The 23,409-nt window shown below is 34.8% G+C and overlaps 1 protein-coding gene across 6 annotated transcripts in view; it reads right to left on the bottom strand.

The window, feature by feature from the left end:
* USP47 (ubiquitin specific peptidase 47) overlaps nt 1–23,409 on the bottom strand; it is a 52,173-nt gene that overhangs the window by 16,383 nt on the left and 12,381 nt on the right. For 4 of the 6 annotated variants that reach the window (XM_087718101.1, XM_087718081.1, XM_087718098.1 and 1 more), the window contains 12 exons: nt 22,914–23,117; nt 21,688–21,801; nt 20,944–21,082; nt 19,256–19,352; nt 18,197–18,342; nt 17,267–17,346; nt 14,870–15,019; nt 4,184–4,279; nt 3,938–4,090; nt 3,222–3,389; nt 616–747; nt 60–136 (listed from right to left, as the gene is read on the bottom strand). In XM_087718101.1, coding sequence (XP_087574227.1) covers nt 60–136; nt 616–747; nt 3,222–3,389; nt 3,938–4,090; nt 4,184–4,279; nt 14,870–15,019; nt 17,267–17,346; nt 18,197–18,342; nt 19,256–19,352; nt 20,944–21,082; nt 21,688–21,801; nt 22,914–23,117 — 1,556 coding nt within the window. The remainder of the gene's footprint in view (nt 1–59; nt 137–615; nt 748–3,221; nt 3,390–3,937; nt 4,091–4,183; nt 4,280–14,869; nt 15,020–17,266; nt 17,347–18,196; nt 18,343–19,255; nt 19,353–20,943; nt 21,083–21,687; nt 21,802–22,913; nt 23,118–23,409) is intronic. The other 2 variants (XM_087718083.1, XM_087718086.1) reach the window with 2 other exon arrangements.

Below are 23,409 nucleotides of genomic sequence, written 5' to 3'. Positions count from 1 at the left end.
AATTGTATTAATGCATTACAAGGGTAAAGTTAATCAGCTACAGAAGTATAATCTGCTACCTTGCAAAAGCACTGGAGTAGTAGCCACGACTTCCAGATGACCCACCATAAGTTTTCTTAATGTCTTCATGAGTTATCTAATTGGAAAATTAAGGTGATACACATTTAGTATATTTAAATAAATTACATACTTATTATATACTATTCCAGGAACATAACCAAGCCCTACATGGAAATCATATTTCTCTGTGAACTAGTAACTTGAATACATAAGCAGAGAAAAAGAAAACAGAATATTGCAATGTTGAACCATGCAGTGACTGTTACAAAAATATCCCCCCGTCCCCCGCAAATAAAGAATACAGACTGACTTTAAACTTCCTGGAGTGTAAGAGGGACAAAAAGAACCATCTAGTTAGGCTTTCAAGATTCGGTTATTAGAGCCTATCTGAATAAAAGCCGCGTTTCAGACATTGTCAAGAAATCTGTTTCCTGACCTGGCCTACTTTGGACAAGCTGATGCCACTTTTTAAAACAGCATGCAGCTTAAATTTAAAGCTATATGGTGTTTTGTTTCATTGTAGACATTCTTGCTGGGATCACTATAATAACTTACCTTGCTAACATGTTGATCATTGAAACTGTACCACTGATCATCACTAAAGGATTTTATGCATGCATAATAGTGACCGCCAGCTGCACTTCCGGAATGAACCATAACAGAAAATAATTCATATAGTAATGAATTCTGTACAATAGAGAAAATAGCAAATACAGATTGGTCAGAAAATATTTGTAACATTAATTTAATTTTTTTAATTCTTACTAATTTATTTATTTTTCATACTATTCATATCTAATTCCCTTTGTTTTGTACTTAAACCCTCAAATGTTAATACTAACATTTAAAAGGCTCTCTTGTTCCTTGTCCTATTTATATCAGAGCATATTCACTGCAGTCACATTTTGTGAAATAACTAGCTTCCTGACAAGAAACAAAGCAAATAAAACAACTCTGAATATTTATAAGAATATTTAAGTAGTACCAAATTTTATAAACATTAAATATTATCCCCCCTGCTCATTTCCTAATTCTAATATTTCCTGCTCATTTATTACTTATATTATTACTTCTAATAAAATCTGTTCATTTTCATTTCTTGCCATCTCTTTTGGATTTTAAGCAGCATTTTGCTATGGTACTCTCACCAATAGCAATTGGCCATAGAATGTATTTCAGCAAGTTGGATATGACTATGAAAATCAACATTCTATATTATGCTTTTGTTTCTTTTCTCGCTGGGAATTGTTAGCTAATACTATTTTCCTTTAACCTGCAATTAGGTAAAATAACTGCTGTTATTTTAGAAAATTTTCTTACAGATGAAATCAGCTACTGACATTCATTATTCTAAAGTCATGTACCGTATTTTCACGACCAAAAGCCGCACCGGATTAAAAGCCGCAGTATCAATTAACGTTAATTTTTTAAACTTTTTCCACATATAAAGCGCACCGGGTTATAAGCCGCGCTCAGAGACCCGGCTCCCCTTGGTTCCTCATCGAATCACGTGCGCAGGTTGCAACTTGGAACTCCGTCTGCCCGAGTTGGGGCATTTTCTGGCTTGGGACGCTCCGGCGGCTTCTTCGGGAGGCAGCCCGCCGGCTTCGGCGAAGGCTGGGACGGAGAGCGCGGCGACCGTGGAGCATGTGTAAAGTACTTTCGCCCCCACGCCGGCCCCCCTCACCGCGCGCCGGCCTTCGGGGATGAAGGGGCAGGACTTCCCGGGCGGAAGGCATGCCTGGCTCTGCGGCTCCAGCCCCAGCACCTTTCGGCCGAGCCTCTCCCGCCAGGTGGCCACCTTCCTCCGCTGAGCGGCCCCGCGCAGCCTCGCCACCCCGGGAGATCGCCAGCGCGGGGGCCTGGGGCGCCGTGGCCAGGGAAGCCAAACCGGGCGGCGGCGGGCAGGGCGCCCGGGTTGTGGTCCCCGAGGCGGGCGGGTGGGCGCAGGTGGCAGGCGTCGGCTAGCGGGACGTTTCTGGCGCGGGAGGCTTCGGGCTCCGCTGCTCTCCCGGCTCTTGCCCGGCCGGCGTGGTGTGCTGGGAAGACCCGCGCCGCACCGGCCACCCGCGCGCCCTTGACCGGCAGCGCAGAGCCGGCTGGGGCGCGGAGCGAAGTTAGGCAGGGCGACTGCCGGGGCGGATGGGGTGCTCGGCGCCGGCAAATCCTGAAGGGCTGCGCCGGTCTGCCGTCCCTTCTTGCGGCGGCGGGGGTGACGGAACAGCTCAGTCTATAGGGGCTGGGAACTGGGTGGCTCTCTGCTCGCCCCCCGGTCTCCGACTGAGAAAGTAGCGAGGTTGAAGGGAGAGACCCGAGGGACGTGTGCATGCTTGCGAGCTTCAAGTTTGAGCGTCGGGAGGGAGAGATTTTCTATCTTTTTTCACACATAAAGCGCACCGGGTTATAAGCCGCACTGCTGGTTTTTGATAAAATTTTAGGATTTTCAGTGCGGCTTATGGTCGTGAAAATACGGTAATTCATGTTCTCATTATGGTATTGGTAAAATCTCTCTTGTAAGATAGCTGTCTGTAAAACAGACAGACAATTGACATAAGGCTATCTCTACTAGTTCTCAAGTCAAAACCATAACTGAGTCCAAACTTTACGTTGCTAAGTGAAACATTTAAGTGAGTTTGCCCCATTTTACGACTTTTCTGACCACAGTTAAGTGAATAATTGCATTTGTCAAGTTAGTAACACGGTTAAGTGAATTTGTCCCCCACTGACCTTGCTTGTCAGATGGTCACAAAACGTAATCATATTACCAGGGACACTGTAATTGTCAGAAATATGAACCAGTTGCTAAGCATCCGAATTTTGATCATGTGACCATGAGGATGCTGCAAGTGTTGTAAGTGTGAAAAATGGTCATAAGTAACTTTTTGCAGTGCCATTGTAACTGTTAATGAACGGTCACTAAATGAAGTATTGTAAGTCAAGGATTACCTTTAAAAAGGTTTAATGGTCTCCCCTCAGGTTATTTTGCAATTAATTGAAAAATCAGCTAACACTGTACTATCAATTTACTGACAAGTTTTGGTAAGACAAACAATATTTTGTGTTACTGTGTACAATACATAGTAATAAATCTTACAATGTAACTATGTAATAATTTTACCTTTAAAATGCATATTTAAATAGCATAAAATTATATAAGGTACCTTTTCACTGACAACTTTTGCAATTCTTTCAGCAGCACTATTGTTTTCAAGACATATTCCTTCATCAATGCCATCGTCATTAGAAAAGTCATTACTCATTTGATCACTGTGACAACTGCCTTCATTCTCTGCTCCACTATCAGTGCAGCTCTCTGTTTGAGGAGACTTCTTAAAACAAGTCATAAGGATTAGTTTATAAACAATAAGGATTTGTATAAAATAATTATCTAATTAAAGACAAAATTGTAAGACAAAATAATTGCCTTACAAAATAATTGAAATTGTAAAGTGGAATCAACAGTGCATATCTGGGTAGAATGTGAGAATTAAATTCCTTTGTAAAAGTATGCTACAGACTTATTTTAGTTCAACTTAATGGATTCATATGTTCTCTCTCACTACACACTGATACTTAGAAATGAGCATATATTAAAATTACATAGCAAGGAGGCATTTCAGGAAATATAAGTCTTACATCTTCTCCTTATTGCTTGCTATGCTGCACTACTGCATGTGTATTGGTATGTATACGTAGCACAAACAAAGTCTATGTTTTTCATTTAAGACATTTGAAAGGGGAAAGATAGGACAATACAGAACAGCTGATCCTGATTCTGTGACTAAATTTCAAATTAATCTGATATGAAATAAGTTTGTAATTTAGAATCAATTAAGGTTTTTCTGAAAACATAATCCAAGTAAATACTGATTATTACCTCATCTTCAATATCAATGAATGAACCCATATCTAGCTCTTCAGGAAATGTCATACGGTCATTAAGTTTTATCCTATGCATAGTGGTATAATCAAAATCAAATCTTTTCAACTGCAAGGTCAGCAAATAAGGAAAATGCAAGAATCGCAATCCCTACAAGATAGAAAGGGAAACCAATTGTCAATGATTAATTGTATTTTATATATTTTATATATGCCCACATTATTTAGGTCAAAATATGTTTACCTTTCTTGCATCACATTTCTTCTTGCATCGTTCACAGAAATACTGATTGGCACCATCAAGGATCTCAGGCTGAATAAAAGCATGTAGAGCTTCCTCCTAATCAGAAATTTGTATAAGACACTGTGTAAAAGACTGGTATTACACATTATGCAATATTTAATAACTAGACATCAAAGATTCTTGAATTTTATAACACAAGCCTGTGAAGAAAAGTATTTAACAAGTGACAAGTTCTTTTATATTTTCCCTTCAGTAAGCAGCCAAATCATGATCCATAAAACATTCTTTATTAAATAACTGATGGTTCCTATGTTTAAATATTGTAGTGTAAATGAAAGCAAAATCTGTTATCTTGCACATCACATTAAATCGCAGTCATCCATCCATCAGTTCCGTATCCTCAGCCATTTGATTTAAAGCTGGCTTTATTTTAATGGGAACAAGTTCTTGATCAAATATACGGTATATTTTTAATTATTAAATCTCTATCTACTCTAGAGAATATTTCCACATTAACCTGAAAACTTAACATTTAAGTGCTAAATGTATTTCTCTGTACACGTTTCATTAAGTATAACTGGTCTCCCTATAAAATATGACTTGAGAATATATCTTGCTCTTACCAAAGAAACTTGACTTATTTCTTATGCTTTGCTAAACTCAATTCAAGACATTAGTACTTTTCTATAAAATCGTACCTGGCGTGAAACTCAGCTACATGCAGAGGTACGCTTAGCATGTCAATTACCCTGAGCCGAGGTGGCGCAGTGGTTAGGGTGGAGTACTGCAGGCCACTTCAGCTGACTGCTATCTGCAGTTCAGCGGTTCAAATCTTACCGGCTCAAGGTTGACTCAGCCTTCCATCCTTCCGAGGTGGGTGAAATGAGGACCCAGACTGTGGGTGCGATATGCTGACTCTGTAAACCGCTTAGAGAGGGCTGAAAGCCCTATGAAGCGGTATATAAGTCTAACTGCTATTGCTATTGCTGTTCCCTTTAGAACATCCATATTATCTAACAAGATGCAAGTGATGAGGGGAAGAAATATTCTATCAACTCCCCATTATACTATCTTCAGAAAATCAAAGGGCTAACATAGAACAAGACGAGATTATGGTTTCCCTTGATATCACAGAACATTTTTACACCCACAGACAGAGAACTAATGATAAAAATACATGGCAGCAGTACTACACAACACACCCAACCTAAGCAAATACATTAAGACTGAAATAGCCAGGATCATGGACTTCATCAACCTCTGCCTCACTACCTATTTTCAGTTTTAGCCAACAAATCAGAGGAACACCAATGGAATCACCAGTCACAAGACTCATAATAGAAACTGCAGCATCTAGAAACAATAGCATTTCCACCAAAAATATGAATCTAGTAGATTGCATTTTTTCATAACAAAAAAGGACAAAGGGACACATGAAACAATCAACAGCATCTTCAAAAAAAGGAAAGGGAAAGAAGAAAACAATAACTATTTTTCTTGGATATTCTTATCAGCAGAGGAAATAAAGGCAAATTAGAAACAGAAGTTTATTAAAAAAATTAGCCACACTAACCAAGTGCTCAAATATCAAAGTAACAACCCAATCTTCCACAAGAGGAGCTGTGGGATAAGCACAAATGTATTGCAGCAACCCAGAACATAAGAATAGGAAAAAGAGTGCTTATACAACATCTTCCAAGAAAATGGATACCCATGAAACCTTATCAAGTAGAATGTGACCACTCAAACCACAACAACACAGTCTATACAAGCTATAAAAAGGATAACATTGCCAAACATCAAAAACAACTTAGAATCAACCAACAGACTATTTACAACCACATGGCATCATAACATGCAAGCTAACTAAAGCCCTCCAAAACATCTTAAGTAAATCAAAAGAGAGCCACTATGTTAGACAGACAGGTAGAAGACTAGCAGAGTACATCCAGGCAGTGGTGTATTAACCATTAAGACTAAGTATGTGCTTAGGACACCAGGCCCAAGGGGACACCACAAAGTTGAGAAAGAAAAAAAAAACCCAATGAAGATTTGTACCGTATGCACAAAGGAGGGGCACCAATTTCGTTGTATTTAAGTACAATGATAAATAAAGATTATACTTATACACCAAGATTTGTCAGTGCTTAGGGCACCAGTGAGCCTTAATTCGCCACTGCATCTGGGAACACCAACTAGCAATCAGACATCATGATGAAATCTCTCTAATTTCACAACACATGGCCAATTTAAGCATAGTTGCAGTTGAAGATCCTAAACAAAGCTAAATCAATAAAAACACTAGGGAATTCTGGGAAGCCTGGCATTCAGACAAATTAGCCATGAGTAAGCACATAGAGATAAACAAGATAAACAAGTTCAGCATACCATTCAAGGGAGGCAAAAGCTAAAAAGGAAACAAAAAGATCATAACACCTCCTTGCCAGCAATCAAACCTCTGATAAATAGAAATTAACACCAAGATTAATACCAGACACACAAGCAGTAAACAACAGTCTAATCAAGGAACTGCTAAGGAGACAGTAACATCCCCACCAACATTGAAAAGTCAAGGGTATATAAATAGATAGCAAACCTCTCTCCCTTCTAGCACTGCTCAGGGAGCACCAAGGATTATGCCTCTCTCTGTGTAAGAGAGACAGATAGACAGTGGATTAAGAAAAAGATATCTTATTTCCAAAAGTTTCTCTATAGAAAAGCTTACCTTTTTACACCAAAGTATTCCCTTTTGTATTAGCCAATACTGTTTGTCTTTATCAGGTTTATAAAATATATGTTTGCAAGATTTTAATTCATGGCTTTCTATTTTTAGCATTTTTGTATTATTTTTCTATCATTTTATCTAAATATTTCTGAAAAATGGATGCTAAAGGATATTAAAATATTTGAATATGTAATTTATTAACTTGCAAAGCTTAAATGCAACTGGAATATTTTGAACACTTTTCAAAAAGCACTTAACAAAACGTCCATCTAGATTTCAATGCAATAATCCATTTTTCATAACAAATCTTTTTAATAATGAAAATAAATTCAAATAGTAATCAGTTATATCAAATATATTAATGAATATGGTGAAGAAAATTTAGTGTTGGCCTAAATTCAATTCAGTTGTTCAAAACCATTAGGCACTGAACCAGATAAATGTGAAAGTTGAGAGGAAGCCAAGTTCACAACCTACTTAAGAACCTTTGTCCACAAAGGTTAAAACAGACACAACATTAGCCTGCTATCACCGTGTAAATGTCAAGGCAAATGTTATCATTTTAAAAAAATAAAATAAAATTCTGTGTCTCAATTTCTCTCATCAACAGTTGTTCCCTGGAGTCTAAATAAATAAAAGGGGGCTTAGTTGGGCAGAAGACTCACCAATTGCAAAATGACTGGTGCACAGCTTATAAGACTACTATCTAAAGCATGTTGTTTGATGGATCCCACTTTGGGAGGAGGTCAAGGATAGGGGAAGGTCTTCAAAAAGCCTCCAATTCACCCCTTCTCCCTCCATTTCTGAGAGCTCAGAGAAGCACTAAGAACAAACAAAACAAAACATTTACAGCCCTCACTTTTTCACATGGGTAAGAATTCTGTCACTGCTGAAACAGAAGAAACTTTTTAAAAAAGGCCCTAATTCCAATGGCGGAGCAGAGGTGGGATGGTGGTCATGAGGCTGAAGAAAAAAGTAATACGCTGCTGTAATTTTCTATGATTGCTCTTTAAAAAAAATCTAGAAAATCTGGAAAACACATATTTTATCTAAAAATCATGGAATGAAAAAAAAAACCTTTTTGCAACAATTATTTTTTTCAAAAGGGGTTGCTACTGAAAATTCTAAAGTGCGTGTCAATTTGAAGTTTGACCCCACATTACACATATTAAAATCTAAAGCCAACATGCACAATTTTTATACATACTATAGAAATTTTGATTATAACTATGGCTTAAATATTTTTAGGGGAAATGTGCTAATTGCAATTCTGAGTTGTGAATACCAGAACATTTCTATTTTTTCCTACAAATATTGAGATAAACAAAATTATATCTCTTTAATTAAAAAGTAAATGACATGTGAATGACTGAAAAAATAGATGTGAAATTTATGTAAGCTCTGTGTGATGTGCAAGTCAACAAGAAACCATACTGTGCTATATTTATATATAAAGAAAAAAGAAGTGATGCTCCTAAAGATCATCTAAAACTAGATAAAAATCCATGAAAGATAATGCATTATTTAATGGCTTTATTGCTTACCAAGGAGAAAATTAAACCAAGTATTTTAATATTTTTACAGATAACCTTTAAAAAACATATTTACATAGTTCTTAATAATCTCATTTTTCATTCTGGTATTTTTTATTTCTAGAAGCTTTATAATTTTATAATTACAAAATGTGTAGTTTCTTTAATTATTTTAGTTTTATATACTTAATAGTCCATGAAATTATCTCTATAAATATAGAGTCAGGACCAAGTATTTACATCCTCAAATCAAATGCAACCAGTCAGATCCAACTTGCTGTATTGCTCTCATCTGCAGATCATATTAATTGAAATTAGTCCCATTGGAAAATCAGTGGAGTTAGTGGCAGATATAATGGTAGGGAAGACTCTCCCCACCCCTCAAACTTAATGGGAAACAGTATTCAACTAACACTGATAATGATTTAATTAGAAGAGAAAAATGCAACATTAACACCATCTTTATTGTCTTATAATAAGCTACTTACACAAGCTACTGTAATGTAACATGTTAATGCAAAAGGGTATCTTACAAATTGTGATGGAGAGACAGACATCTTTTTTTAAAAATTGTTACAGTTTCTGTATTCTCTGAAAAGTCAGTGTGTGTTGGCCCTAGAGCAGACTAAGAAACAGATACCATGTGGACCTAAACCTCTTAGGACAGCTATACTGTAGTTAGAGAAGTGTTTCTCTTCCTCCCTCTTTTATCTCCACAGTGCCTGGACTTATGCCTTATTTATCTGATCAATGTCAATTATCTGATCTTTCCTCTGCCCTCCTTTTATTCACTACATTTTGCTTCCAAAGTTTGCTTCAAAAACTTTCTTTCTCTTTTCCTAACTCCACCTCCACTCCCCCGTGCAGGTAGATAACAGCTGGGATGAGAGAAAAGTAAAATGACTTTGGAGGATTTTAAAACTTTCAGGACAGGACTTTCTGAAACACCCCTATACTGTTAAAGTATAAAGCAAGCATTATGTAGAAATCAATCATCATGTGTTCAACAAACTAAATTTGTTTGAATTTAGAAATTTTGGCTTAACATAGTTATAAATCTTATTTTGTTATGTAAGATTTACTACTTCTGGCTATTTGCAATATCATCTTAGTTCTACCATTTTTCTATGATATTCACAATGGCACTTTGAAAGTCCCGTAGGTCTCCTTTTAGACTAGATCTAAATATTCTTAACAATGTGTTCTTAGGGCAATTACAAATAGTTCTTGACTTAGGAGCAGACTGTTCAAAATTATGATTGTGCTAGAAAAAGTGAGTTACGATTAATTCTCCCACTTACACCACCAAAGCATCCTTGCAATTGTGTGATCCAAATTCAGGTGCTTGGCAACTGGCATATATTTACGACAGTTGCAGTTTCCCAAAGTCACATGATCACCATTTGTGATTGTCACAGAGGACTTCCAACAAGCAAAATCAATAGGGGAAGCCAGATTTACTTAACAATCACGTAATTCTATCAAAAACCACACCAAAAAAGTTGTAAAACTGAGCACAATTGTTTTAACAACTGCATTGCTTAGTAAAAGAAGTTCAGGTGCCACTGTGGTTATAAGTTGAGGACTATCACATTTAAAAATATTTACACACATATATTTCCAAAACTGGAAAGGTTTTTGTAACCTTTGTTCTAAGTAAATGTTAGGCAAGCGATTAGATTGTTTAGTACCTGTCAGATTAAATCTGTATACATGGCTAACCTTATTGTATCAAAGATCAATAACTCCTTTTGCTTATTCTGAAGCTGATTAATTCTTATTTGTGTGTAAAATATAACCCTTTGGGCTGATTATTTTATGCAGCAAGAAAGCAAGAAGAACTAAAATGATGATATACCTTGGTTGTATTTTGGTTTAACCTGAATACTATCAACATGATTAAAAGATGTGGACTTTTACTCTCCTAAATTATACTTTTCTATTAAGCTGACTTTTTAAATGGCTTCTACTGGTCTAAAAAGGGCACTTCAAACTCCTATTGATCAGAATAATAAAATATTATTAAATATTAAATAAAGGAACTGATCTTTTCTAAGATGACATTTAAATGCAAATGACAAATAGATGTATTTCAATCCCGTGTTTAGGAGTAAATGTACATTTAAGATTAAAGCAAGCTAGAGCAAGTTAACTTTATGAACATCTGGAAGATTATTTTTTTGAAGTTCAAGTATAAAACATTCAAATTAGATATGTAGGTAAGAATATTTAATGCAGCAGAGCTACTATTTTAAAATAGAAAAGGCCTACTGTATTTCTTCTGCAGCTAAGGTATTCAAGGCAGAAGTAACGATCAGTTGCTGAATTACTACCAGATATATTTTACCAGGGTTCTGGCTCATTAAAGATAGCTTAAGCTACATTTTTAGAATATTATTTGCAATTCTTCATATGTTTAGTACAATTTGCAGCCTGTCATGGGGAAAAGTGAGGCTTCAGCTTGCATCTGCGTGGGGTTTAATTTTTTTTTTCCACATTCAACTTTGTTGGACCATTTTCAAATGACCTAGAACTAAAAGCAACATTATGGTAATATAGGTTCTTCCTTGAGTTGTTTTCATTGGCATTTCATATAGCAGAATGCATTTTACATGTTTCAAGTGTGGTTTCTAATAATCTCAGGAGAACCAAGGATGAATTTTGTGATTTATGTCATTGTTTACATTTTTTAATCTATAAGGCAGCAAGGCAGAGTCTGCAAAGAGCCTTGAGTCTGCCTTTTTTCTATTATCTTGTCAGCAGTCTTAAAAACAAGTATCAAATATTCCATTTTATGAGTACATGGGCCCTTGGGAATCCTAGTTAAAAACCCTTCTATTTTGAAGAGTCAGCAGGAAGCAACTAAACATAACTAAATAAAATTAATTATAAAAATTTCCTTTAAATTACTACTAGAAATTGTAAATATTTGTGGTGACAATTAGAAACAAGATCAGATTGACTTTTGGGAAGGGGCAACAAAGATTAGTAACATTCATTAATTTTTAAAAAATAGAAAATCACTTACCTCTAACTAGAATTCTTTCAAGGTAATATCCCCCATAGATCCTCTATTTTGGATAGTGACGTCTGTGGCAAGTCCCCTCAGAAACACACTAGCAAGATCAAAAGAGCTTTACATCCCCTTCCACAAGCCCTATTAGCGCATGTGTCGATCTCATAATGATTATTTTGTTCTGAGTCAAATTCTTATTTACCCTTTTTAATGGAGGATCAATGGAGGATACTACCTTCAGAAAATTCCATTTAGAAACAAGCGACTTTTCTTTTCTCCAAAAGAAAGTATCCTCCATAGTTCCCAAATTCTGAAAACTACAACTACAATATTTTTCTAAATAGAGGATCAGCTTTGCAATCCAATGTAGGAAAAATCTTGTATTTCAATGAAAAGATTATTAACACAGTAGGTAAGACAGCACATAATGTTGAGTCCCATGTTCGGATATATGTAGAGAAAATAGACAATACTGTCCAAACTAAACAGGAATAATACAGATACTCCTCAATATAACCACAATTGGGAGTGGAATTTCTGTTGCTAACCAATGCTGTCATAAAGTGCAATGTCATATGACCACACTGCTTAGTAACAGAAATCCCACTACTCCTGGCTGCCATTATTAACTGAGAATTGTGGGTCATTCAGTACCCACCCCAATCCAAGCTATTCTGGGCCTGCTTCCTCCCTGTCCATAGCCTTGGTAAGTACCTCCTTTTCAAATCCTGCCACCTGCCTATCTCCCCCATCTTTGTTCCTTTGGCTACCCTATCCCCTGTCTTGCGGGCAACAAGTAGAAAAGTCCCAGTTGATCTTAGCCATCTTCTTGCTCCTGATTCTGACAAGGTATGGTCAACCTGGCCCTTCATGAGGCAACTGTTGTCCACTTGAGGCTATCTTTCCCAGGTGTCATGAGGAAACAGCCATACGCAACCATGTGCAGCTAGCACATAGTCAGCAGAAGCAGCAAGCAGAAGCAGTAAGAAGATGGAGAAGGCTGTCTAGGGCAGCAGGGGCTGCGGACTATAAGGAAGCAAAAGGTGGGGAGAAAATAGATGGCTCCTATGACTGTAACTGCTAAGCGCCCAAATTTTGATCTCATGCAGAGGTGCTGCAGTGGCCATAAATTATTTTAAGTTCTATCATTCAGCACCACAAAAACCTTAAATGGTCAAAAGTCGAGGACTATCTGAAAGGTATTTGATATCAGGCAATTTCCCTAGTTAAAATATTATTTGGGGGGGGGGGGCGTCCTATATTATTTATATACAAAACTGCTTCTTTTTCAAGGTATTGTCAATATTTTATCAATAGAAAGACAACACAGAAACAGCATTTTATCCAACTAGCTCTCATTATCCAAGAGTATTTTCCATTTAAAAACAAGAAACTAATGAGAATATGACTATTCTATTTATAAGAAACATTTTATAGTGATGGTATATACATAAAAATGTACTATCCGCAATTTTGCTAAGTTGCATAGCATATCAAACATAATAAAGCATAAAGGTTTCTGAAAACTGTTAATTTAAAATCAGAAAGATTATCACACTCCACTGGCTATCGAGCAACTGATTAGCTACTAAAGATTATTTCAAGGTGACCTTAGCTTCTGGTTGTTATCATGTCAGTGTTATTTTCTTGGCAACGATACAGAAATGATTGCCTTTGTCTTCCTGAAGGATATTTTTTCAACTTCCTGTCTAGCTTACTAGTTTGCTATCTCTTGGCGGTCTGGATTGGAATGTGCCTATGTGAATCTCCCAGGGCATATCCATTAGAGTGGAGTAGTTTAGCCTGGCAAGATTCTGCCTAAATGGTGTATGCAAATAAAGAACTGAACTTTAGCTGAATTGTTTTACATCATTTTTTGGCTAGGCCTAACAATCTCTTTAAAATAGTACCTTTATTCTAGCTGTCTAAATGTTCAAGATGAACAAAAGTAGGCTAGGAGCAGAAGTCTAATTTGGCAAGAAGTTAGCATTTGCTTGGATTGAAATTCTTAGGAAAAAAATCTGGGCAAACACGAACCTACTACATGTTATTAGGCATCTTTAGCTGTATATACTGTATCTTTATCTGTATATCTATCTATCTATCTTGTATTTTAACAGATTATAATATATATATATATATTCTTGGGTTTTCTGTTTTTTTTTTAAAATGCAGCTGGAAGACCAGACAACCAAAGAAATTCTGGGTTTATTTGTTCAATAGGCTACATCATGTAAATCAGCGTAATCATTTTAAATAATGATTCCTTTTTTTAAAAGCTGCTTATAAAACCTTGTTTTAAAACCTGAAGCATACAAACCCTATTGGCAAAAAAAAAATCAAATAAATTTAAGTTATACACTGTAAAAAGCATCAATCAAATTTTTAATCAACATTAAAAAAAATTACAATTCAGAAAGGCAGATAGGGAAGCATGCCAGCTCTCTTGGAATGGCAAACTTCTGAAAACATTGACAGAAAACTATGAATCTGGCCATGTTTTCGACAGGAATCAGGGTTGATTCAAAGAACCATGACATTTAAAAAAAATAAATCCACCCTTTGTTGCTTGCATAGTGCCATGATGGGAAGGTAGTTAGGAAAACTGGATTGATCAGTATATCCATTTTCAATTCGGAGTAATCCTTCCTGTCTCATTTACATTAGTCAATGTAATCCGAGTCGCCCTTATAAACAGATAATCACTGATTATCCTACTCTAAGCATCCCAAATATAGCAAGATGGCTAGTATGAGAGGTTGGAGGGAATTGATAGTTCTCAATTATTGATTTGGCAATGTGGGTCCAGAGAGAGAGATACAAATACCACAGAAGTTGGTCTCAAATTCAATGCACAATAGTTTATTGGGACTTTAAGCAATATTACAGAGACGTCTTAATATTGTCAACTTAAAGTTTTCCTTCTCCAGTCCAACCAAAAGCCTATCTGAAATTCCAAATAGCAATTCCTTTCCTGTTTGGGAATTGGAATTAATTATTAATTCCATTAATTATTGGAATTAATTATTTTGAAACTATTGGTAAATATTACAGCAAATAGGAATTCCTTTCCTATTTGCTGTGATATTTACCAACAGTTTCAGAATAATTGATTCACCTAAAGCCCATATTATGTTTCAAAAATATATTTTTCTACAAGAAAGGCAGAACATGTGTTTTATTGCATTCGCAATGTTAAGACTTCGCATGTTAACTGACTGCTTTTCCTTTTCTCAAACATGCACTAGTAGGACTTATTGAAGGGTCTTCTAAAGCTTGCTAGCTGGTCTACTGCACAAAGACGGACAAACCAAGATAGAGTTTCCAGGATGATGCTTACCTTTAAAGAAGTGACAGTACTTCAGGCATTATTACATAGAAAGACGCAGTAGCATTCAGTTTAATATACACACCACACTAGCAAAGGCCTGATTGGCTCCATAAGGTCGAATAACCAATGGAATATCCAGATAAGTATCAATTCTCCAGCTCTCATAGCCACATTCCAGGCATCTTACATAGTCCTTCAGCTTGCCTTGGTAGAGCTGATTTATGAGATCAGCCTGCATTTGAGAAAAAAATATTTCAATATTCCAAAAACAAATTTATCTATCTTTATGAAGCAATATTTCCTGAAGAATTTAAATCTAGCTGGCTTACATATTCTAAACTGCAAAATAATACTCTACAATAGTAGTTCAGGGTATGTATTCTAAATTCTGCCTTTAATCCGTAAGTTTATTAATAGCATTCTTTGAACTAAAAAGATATATAGAACATATTTAAAATTCATTTCTAGTTCTCTGGCTATTCATTATTTCAGCTTATTAAAGTGAAAATATGAACATAAATTCATGGCAGATTTTTATTTATCCAATTTGTCTTAATCATGTTTAATGAGAATGCTGCTTATTTCTATTCCAATTAAAAATATATGCCTCATTCTACTGGAAGCCCATATCAATTTCATATATATTTATAAATGCATGATTTGCACATTTTAATTTTTTTTACAGTCATATTCATATATAAAATGATTTTAATGTACTTTTTATCTGAAATATTTATGCAGATATATTTAGCCAAATATACATTTCAAAATGTTCTTTGGTAGTAATGATTGGCATAATGGATATATATACAAGAATGTATATAATGTAAGAAGAGCCGAGGTGGCGCAGTGGTTAGGGTGCAGTACTGCAGGCCACTTCAGCTGACTGTTATCTGCAGTTCAGCGGTTCTAATCTCACCGGCTCAAGGTTGACTCAGCCTTCCAGCCTTCTGAGGTGGGTGAAATGAGGACCTAGACTGTGGGGGCAATATGCTGACTCTGTAAACTGCTTAGAGAGGGCTGAAAGCCCTATGAAGCGGTATATAAGTCGAACTGCTATTGCTATTGTTATAATGTGAAAGGGAAAACCAGGAGTCATGTGATACAGATTCAATACTGAATTGCTACAAGGAATCAAGGCCCGTCTCCAGTCACTTTTTTCAGTTCTATTGTAACTTTGAATGATAAGCAAATGATTGTAAGTCAAGGATTACCCATATGCAGATTTCATGAATATAAAGGACTCATACATAACAGCTTTTAAAGACACCTCTGTATAGTAGCCAAATATCAGTCTACTGACTGGTTCAGACATATTTAAATAAAGACAGGGATGGTGTTGTGCAAGGGGTCCGTCTTATGATTAAGATGAGGTAGAAGATATTGCAGGAGATATTGCAAGATCTCCTTTTGGGACAATAGCTATGGCACTATTTTGTATCTATAGAAATATAAATATGTTAAATGGAAACCATCTATTTAAAGCACAACATGATGGAGACAGTGCTGAATAGTCTAGAGCACTGAAGTTTTCTGTGAGCAATATCACAACTGAATTGAATTGCCCATTAGTGCTCAATTTGAGTAATGTTATCAATTGCTTCTTCCAGCAACAATGTTTGCTTTCACATTAGAGTATTGAGGCTGCTCTTTCTGAAAACTGATGGTAGTGGTAACAATCAATATATATAGGAATAGACGTCGTCTCTGGTTACTTTAGGTATGTATATACCAGTGTTTTTCAAACTTTTTTGTGCAAAGGCACACTTTTTTCATGAAAAAAATCACGAGGCACACCACCATTAGAAAATGTTAAAAAAAATTAACTCTGTGCCTATATTGACTATAGATAAAGTAATTCTCCCATGGCACACCTTACACTATGTCACGGCACACTAGTGTGCCGCGGCACAGTGGTTGAAAAACACTGGTATATACTACAGAAGTACTGTGAGTCTCAGAAACAAGTCTGGAAGGAGCAAGTTGCAGCTTTTGGCAAAAACAAGAAAAAAGGAATAACTAAGTTCTTTTTATATATTTTATATATTTTTTACAAGATGGACTGAATTTCAGAGGTTGTGAGGGGGAAAAAAGTTAAGCTCGAAATAATTAGGATGGTTCCGGAATAAAGGAGATTTTATCAGGAGACTCCAACTTGAAGAAAGGAAGATAGATACACATTCCAGAAGGATCACATAACTCTTGCTTTCCCTTGACTACAATCCACTTAAAAGATGCCTCCCAGAGTATTATACTGCAAAATAATGACACTTCGTATAAAATGCATACAGAATGAATTCCTCAAATTACAGCAGTTCTGGATAAACAATGCACAATTTTTCCATTTCATCTCGCTGTTTAAAACTAGTCTTTAAATCTAGGATAAGTATAGTACTGTTTTATTAGTACGGTTTTATTCTAATGGTTTGTTATTTCTTGTTATCTCATTATCACAAGAATAACCCCCAAAATATTATACCTGTTCTGTTTGTTTCCATTTTTGTTCCAAAGCATCAAACATGACTCTACAGAGTTCCTGCACATCATGCTGCTGCCATGCTATTGTAAAACAAAAGTGATATTATTTAATTAATTAATACTGGCATACATCCCATCACAGCAATTTGTTAGCCCGGTTACAAAAGCACATTACACTAAATTTATTTTATTGCTAGTTTTAGAACGGAATTTTTTCTATCTCTCTCATTTTGCTTGACCTCACAATTATTTTCAAACATCAACATTTTAAAAAAAAAATACAGGGATTTAATAATAATAATATCGTTTCCCCCAAAATAAGACCTTCCTGGATAATAAGCCCGATTGGGCTTTTGAGTGCATGCACTAAAATAAGCCCTCCCCAAAAATATTGCAACACAACACCAGCCATGAAGTGACCATTCTCGCTGCCTCCTGCACCTCAATATTAATAAGACCTCCCCGAAAATAAGGACAAGTGCTTATTTTCGGGGAAACACGGTAATAGTAATACTAGATTAATAATAATCCAATATTACACTGTAAATTGTCTTCCTATACTTTTTATTATTGTTACTGTGAACTGAGAATTTTGATTAATGCTTTGTAATAAGAATAAGTTATTAAACTTCATTAAATCCATCAATTCTCAACAGCTATGTAAATAAATGCAGAAGTCAATTTTAAACTACTGATATCCTTACTTTTTGAATGCTATTAATCAGAGATATTTGAGATATGACAGCATGTCATATCTGTGGCTTTTTTCTTTCTCCAGTTACACTGGAATGCTAAGGGATTGTTCAATATGTGACCAAGTAGGAGTCATGCCCATGACCAAGTACATAACTGATAATCAAGATACAGACAATGTCAGTCAATATATGTCCTAATATAATTATGATTTAACCAAATTTTTGGTTATCATTACCCTCACTACTATCCCATCCAAAGCTTCGTGTAACATCTGTTGTTTCAATTGCTCTCTTTTTGCTGGTCTGCAGTAAAACAAACAATCTTTGAAGTTGGTAAGGGATGCTTGTCACCGGATCTTCTTCAGAGTCTTCAAATTCCCATCTATTAAAAAAAACAAACATTAATACCAACAGACAAAAAAATATTTTAGAGCACCCTGCTCCTAACATTCATTTGTAGTAGAAAGTGATATCTAAAAGGAAAGTTGATATGGAAATATTTCTTCAACATACAATTTGAAAAAAAGCTAAATATATTATATTTATAGCCTGATATTGAATTTTTTTAGAAGAGATAACTCCTGTGCTTGAATATTCAAGTATTCCATAATCATAACATTTTCTAGTATAAATACTATGACATTCATCAAATCATACTGAACTCTTAGAGATATTTTTGCAAAAGTTAACACTACCTACATTCCCAAAGATGCTTTTTCAAAATACGACTTTGAAAAATCAAAGTCCAGATGCCTTTTGAAAAAGCACTTTTAGGACAGCCATGACCTGAATGACCGAGAATCTCCATAGACATACTTGCATACCTATATTCAAAAATATAACTACACAACCATATAGTGAATAATAAATAAGAACCTACCCCAATTTTAATTGTACTATAAAATAGAGCAAATATTTATAATAAGATTGTAGATAGTCCTTTAAAATCCTTTTATAACAACCAAGATTTTAGTTTTTATAATTATTTTTATGAACCATTTTTACTATTTCTCTGCAATTCTAAACTCTACTATGAATCCTCATTTAAGCTTAAGGGGGAAAAAGACTGCAGAGGAAGTCTCCTTATCAATCACTACATCTGTCCTACAACTAATGACATATCAAATAGTTTTACAAGTATGTTCCAGAAATCCTTGCCTTGAAAACTAATGCTATGTCATACTTTGCTTTAAAGAGTAATGATTTGTTAATTGCAGCAGTCTCGCAGGTGTTTAGCAAGATTTTAATAATCCAACAAAAGGCAATAACGAAATTAATGAAATCTATCTACTTACCTATATAATGCATTTCTAAATTCAGGAGTCATATAAAGAGTTTGTAGAAGACTGTTCAAATAACAGGTCATTGCCTGATTTACTAGACCCACATATCCTGAAAAATAGTATAAGATTAGTAATAATGCTCATCTTAAAAAATGAATAAGATTAATATTTAAGAGAAATTAATATTACATTATTGGACATATTTATTATTTTTATTTCAAGTTTTCAAAATCAATTTTTTTGCTAATAATATCTACTTAGAACAGCACTTTAAAGCTTTATTGGATATTCAAAAAACACATTTCTTCAGAATTCTGAAACACATACCAGTAGTAAAAACATGACTTAAACAGGACTTCTGAATAAACTATAATACTGGGTTAGAATAATATATTAAATACCTTGCAATTTAGCATCGTTTGACTATCATGTCAATGCTAATTAATTATTTATCCTTATATGCCCGGCAAACAACAACTTAGAAAAAATACTAGATACTAGCAAATTTCATTTCCTTCTAGTATGATTGCATTTTTAGAGTATTAGTTATTAGAATATAATTTTTAGATTCACAATAGTAAATGTGAACTACATACGGGAGTATAAATATGGATTTTTTTAAAAGAAAAAACTATTACCCTATTAGTTAAATGTTGAAAAATAATTTTGTGCTCAATTGTTCCTACCAGAAATAAACACCTGCATTTCATTAAATGGAACAAAATGAAAGCTTTACCTATGACCAAGAGTGAGGGTTTTTTCTTGTTTAATAATAAAAAAAATCCCTAACAGTTTTAACAAGGATTGGGTTTTTAAAGGTGAAAGTTAGTGATTGTAAAGCAAATCACAAGGTTGTTAAATAAATCTAATCAGCGAAAATAGCTGGAAACTGGCAAACTGTAAATCATGATCACATGACTGGAACAGTACAATCAGTTGTAAATGCAATCACGTGATTGCAGGGTGGTGATGCAGTGGAAGTTGCAACTACTAGAGTGAGTTGTTATTAACTTTTTAAAGCCTGTCATAACTTTAAATGATCATTAAATCAAAGATTACCTGTAACAATCTGTAGGAGGAAAAAAATAAACCATACCTCTTGTGGTTCTGTCACCTCTCCTTAAAGTAAAGGTTCCCTTCACACCTATGTGCTAGTTGTTCCCAACTCTAGGGAGTGGTGCACATCTCTGTTTCTAAGCCAAAGAGCCAGCGCTGTCCGAAGACGTCTCCATGGTCATGTGGCTGGCATGACTAAATGCTGAAGGAATGCTGTTACCTTCACACCAAGGTGGTCCCTATTTTTCTATTTGCATTTTACATGCTTTCAAATTGCTAGGTTGGCAGAAGCTGGAACAAGTAATGGGAGCTCACTCCATTACGCAGCACTAGGGATTTGAACTGCCAAACTGCTGACCTTTCTGATAGACAAGCTCAGCGTCTTAGCCACCGAACCACGACATCCCTGATCTCTCCTTACACATCTGCAATATTGTTGAGAGCAACTGTAGTACCACCAGTTCTGCGATCCTTATCCCTCATTCAAAATCTTACATGTACAGTGGTATTTACAACTTGTTCTCCTATACTTAAATTGTTTTTAAGACAATTTTATAAGTTGTTTTAAGATGGTATAATAAACTTAAGATTCCAAGAGCCAAACAGGTACCATGTTTATCCAGGGGAAAGGACAAAAGACATACCTGTTTCTGATTTGCTCAGAATTGATGAATAAGAGTAATTCTGACTGACGTAATCATTGGAACAGCCAACTGAACCTTCTCTTGGTAGTGGACCTATAAATCTATCAGGATTGTGGTCATCTGATCCACCAGACTCCTCCTAAAACATTGGACACGTTTATTAATGTATGTTTCAAATTTATAATTAACTAATAAAAATAGCCTATTAAAAAAGTCCATGTTCTTACAAGACATTTCACAATAGGAATCCTATCCTTGGCATTACAGGTAGTTTCAGACAAAGAAACAAAAAGGAAATGAGTTACCGAAGCAGATGGGGAACTGAGTATAGAGTGAATCTAAGTTAGGATTGCAAGAAGTGCCTATGTTACTTTTCCTATCTATAGAACTCCTAACACACATTTTGAGAACAAACATTTTGGTATTTTTTAAATAGAGTGATTAAGCTTAAGATTCCAAGAGCCAAACAGGTACCATGAGAGTGCCAACAGAATTACACATTCTTGGTCTAGCTCTTTAGATTCTGCCTAAAATGCAGTAAATAGCTAAAGTGTGCAGAAACATTGAAATTCTTGAATATCCCAACCCTAGGAACTTGTGTTTTAAGATCTGTTTTGTTTCTTAGAAAGGATTTACTTGGTGGCTATGAAAATCAAAGATAAGCATTAGAACATTCAGAACAAAAAGAAAAAAAAATCATAACATGTGATAAGACACAGAAGCAGCAAATTAATATGTCGTTACCAATACCACTTGAGGTTGTTCTCCATCTTTATCCGTCAAATGCAGAAAATTCTTTTTTCCAGGCTCAAAACCAGCATCAACAACAGATTTATCACTCAAATGATCCAGTGGTGTCTATAGTAAACAAAATAAAATTGTTTATTCATTAGAATTGTTATTATACATTTCCAAATTCAGGCATAAGAGCAATAGCTGCATATTTCTTTAACTATAGAAATAATATAAATACACTGAAATATCACTGTCAATTAACAAATTTTCTTTATGTTGAGCATAAATCAGATAACAAAATATTTTTCTAAAAAAAAGATTTACCATATTTCTCAAGATTCTGACAAAGTTTAATACCTTAAACATTTATTACAACATATTTTTGCTTGCCATTTAATTTACAATGATTATTTAATAAATATCCTAATTACTTAAATAGCAACATACTGGAAATTAAGTGCTAAAAATAAAATTAACAGTATTAAAAGTGCAGTATATGCAAGACCTTTAATGAGAAGGTAAAAGAATAAAACTACAGGTCAGAGCATTTAACTCATTGATTTCTAATTTTTATGCTTTAAATATGAACATTGATCTTATCAAAAGCAAAAAGATAAAAATAAATAAATAAATAAATAATCCATTCCATTCTTATCAGTTCATAAAAGATGTTACAGGCTTTATACCATAGATAAGACAGACTGACTCAGAATATGCAACGCATGAATTTAAGAAGATAACTGGCAGAAACATTTAAAAAGATATATATTTTCAGTAGAGTTTACCAGCTGTTTTTAATGTCTTGATTTAAAAAAAAATCTAACAAACACCACTGTTTGTTCCTTCACCCAAAACTACTACAGGATTATTAAACTTTAGTTGTGTTTATGCCCACATTAATGCAATACTTTTAAGATAATCAGAAAAAATTTAGTCAGCTGTTGTCATCTTCAGAAAAGAGTGAGAAAGTAAAAATAAATTAAAGAAATAATTGAAATAGATAAATATTTTATCTGTTATTTTTATACATTATTTTATGAAAAATTGCATTAAAATATTATTCTATATCACATCCAACCAGAGAAAATAAAAGGCAGTCTTGAACAAAAAAGTATTATTAAGGCAAAACAAATGCCAATATGAGAAATACCATGAAAATGAACAAAAAAATTGCACATCAGCCATTTAAAAGTATTCTATTAAAATGCCTAAAATTAGTAGATATTTGCTTTTACCGTATTAGCAACATTGACTCCATTTCCCCAAATTAAATCAAATGTTCCAACAACATAGCCCACTTTGGAGGCTACATCTTCAAATAGTTTTTTTAATGGTGTGGAAGCTGGTAAATTCAATGTGATGCGCTCATTCACTCTCTTAGCATTGGTAGTATCTTGTATTATACAAAGCACTCTAAGTTCATCAGCAGCATTTTCAATCTGAAATGAAAGGAACAAATAGATTATAAAAGTATGTTCTATTTTAGAAAGTTGAATGAAAATGTAAATGCAGCTTTTTCCACACACAGAATTAGTATAAGGGGTGCCGGTACAAATATATTAAGAAGACACAAACCAGAAATCAAAGTACAGAGTCATGCCTGCTGGCACGAAGATCCAAACAAAAACTGAGTTCATGACTATGACATGTTCAAATGTAGCACAGACATTCTATATTAAAACACCAAGCTGGATTAAGCTTCTAATTCAAGGAAAGATATTGCATAATTTC

This window comes from Thamnophis sirtalis, unplaced genomic scaffold (assembly GCF_051295495.1).
Source record: "Thamnophis sirtalis isolate CommonGarterSnake01/CBP01778 unplaced genomic scaffold, rThaSir2_p1.2 scaffold_1, whole genome shotgun sequence".
Classification (NCBI taxonomy): domain Eukaryota; kingdom Metazoa; phylum Chordata; class Lepidosauria; order Squamata; family Natricidae; genus Thamnophis; species Thamnophis sirtalis.
Note: the sequence above shows the minus strand (reverse complement) of the source record. Positions and strands in the feature narration are given on the sequence as shown.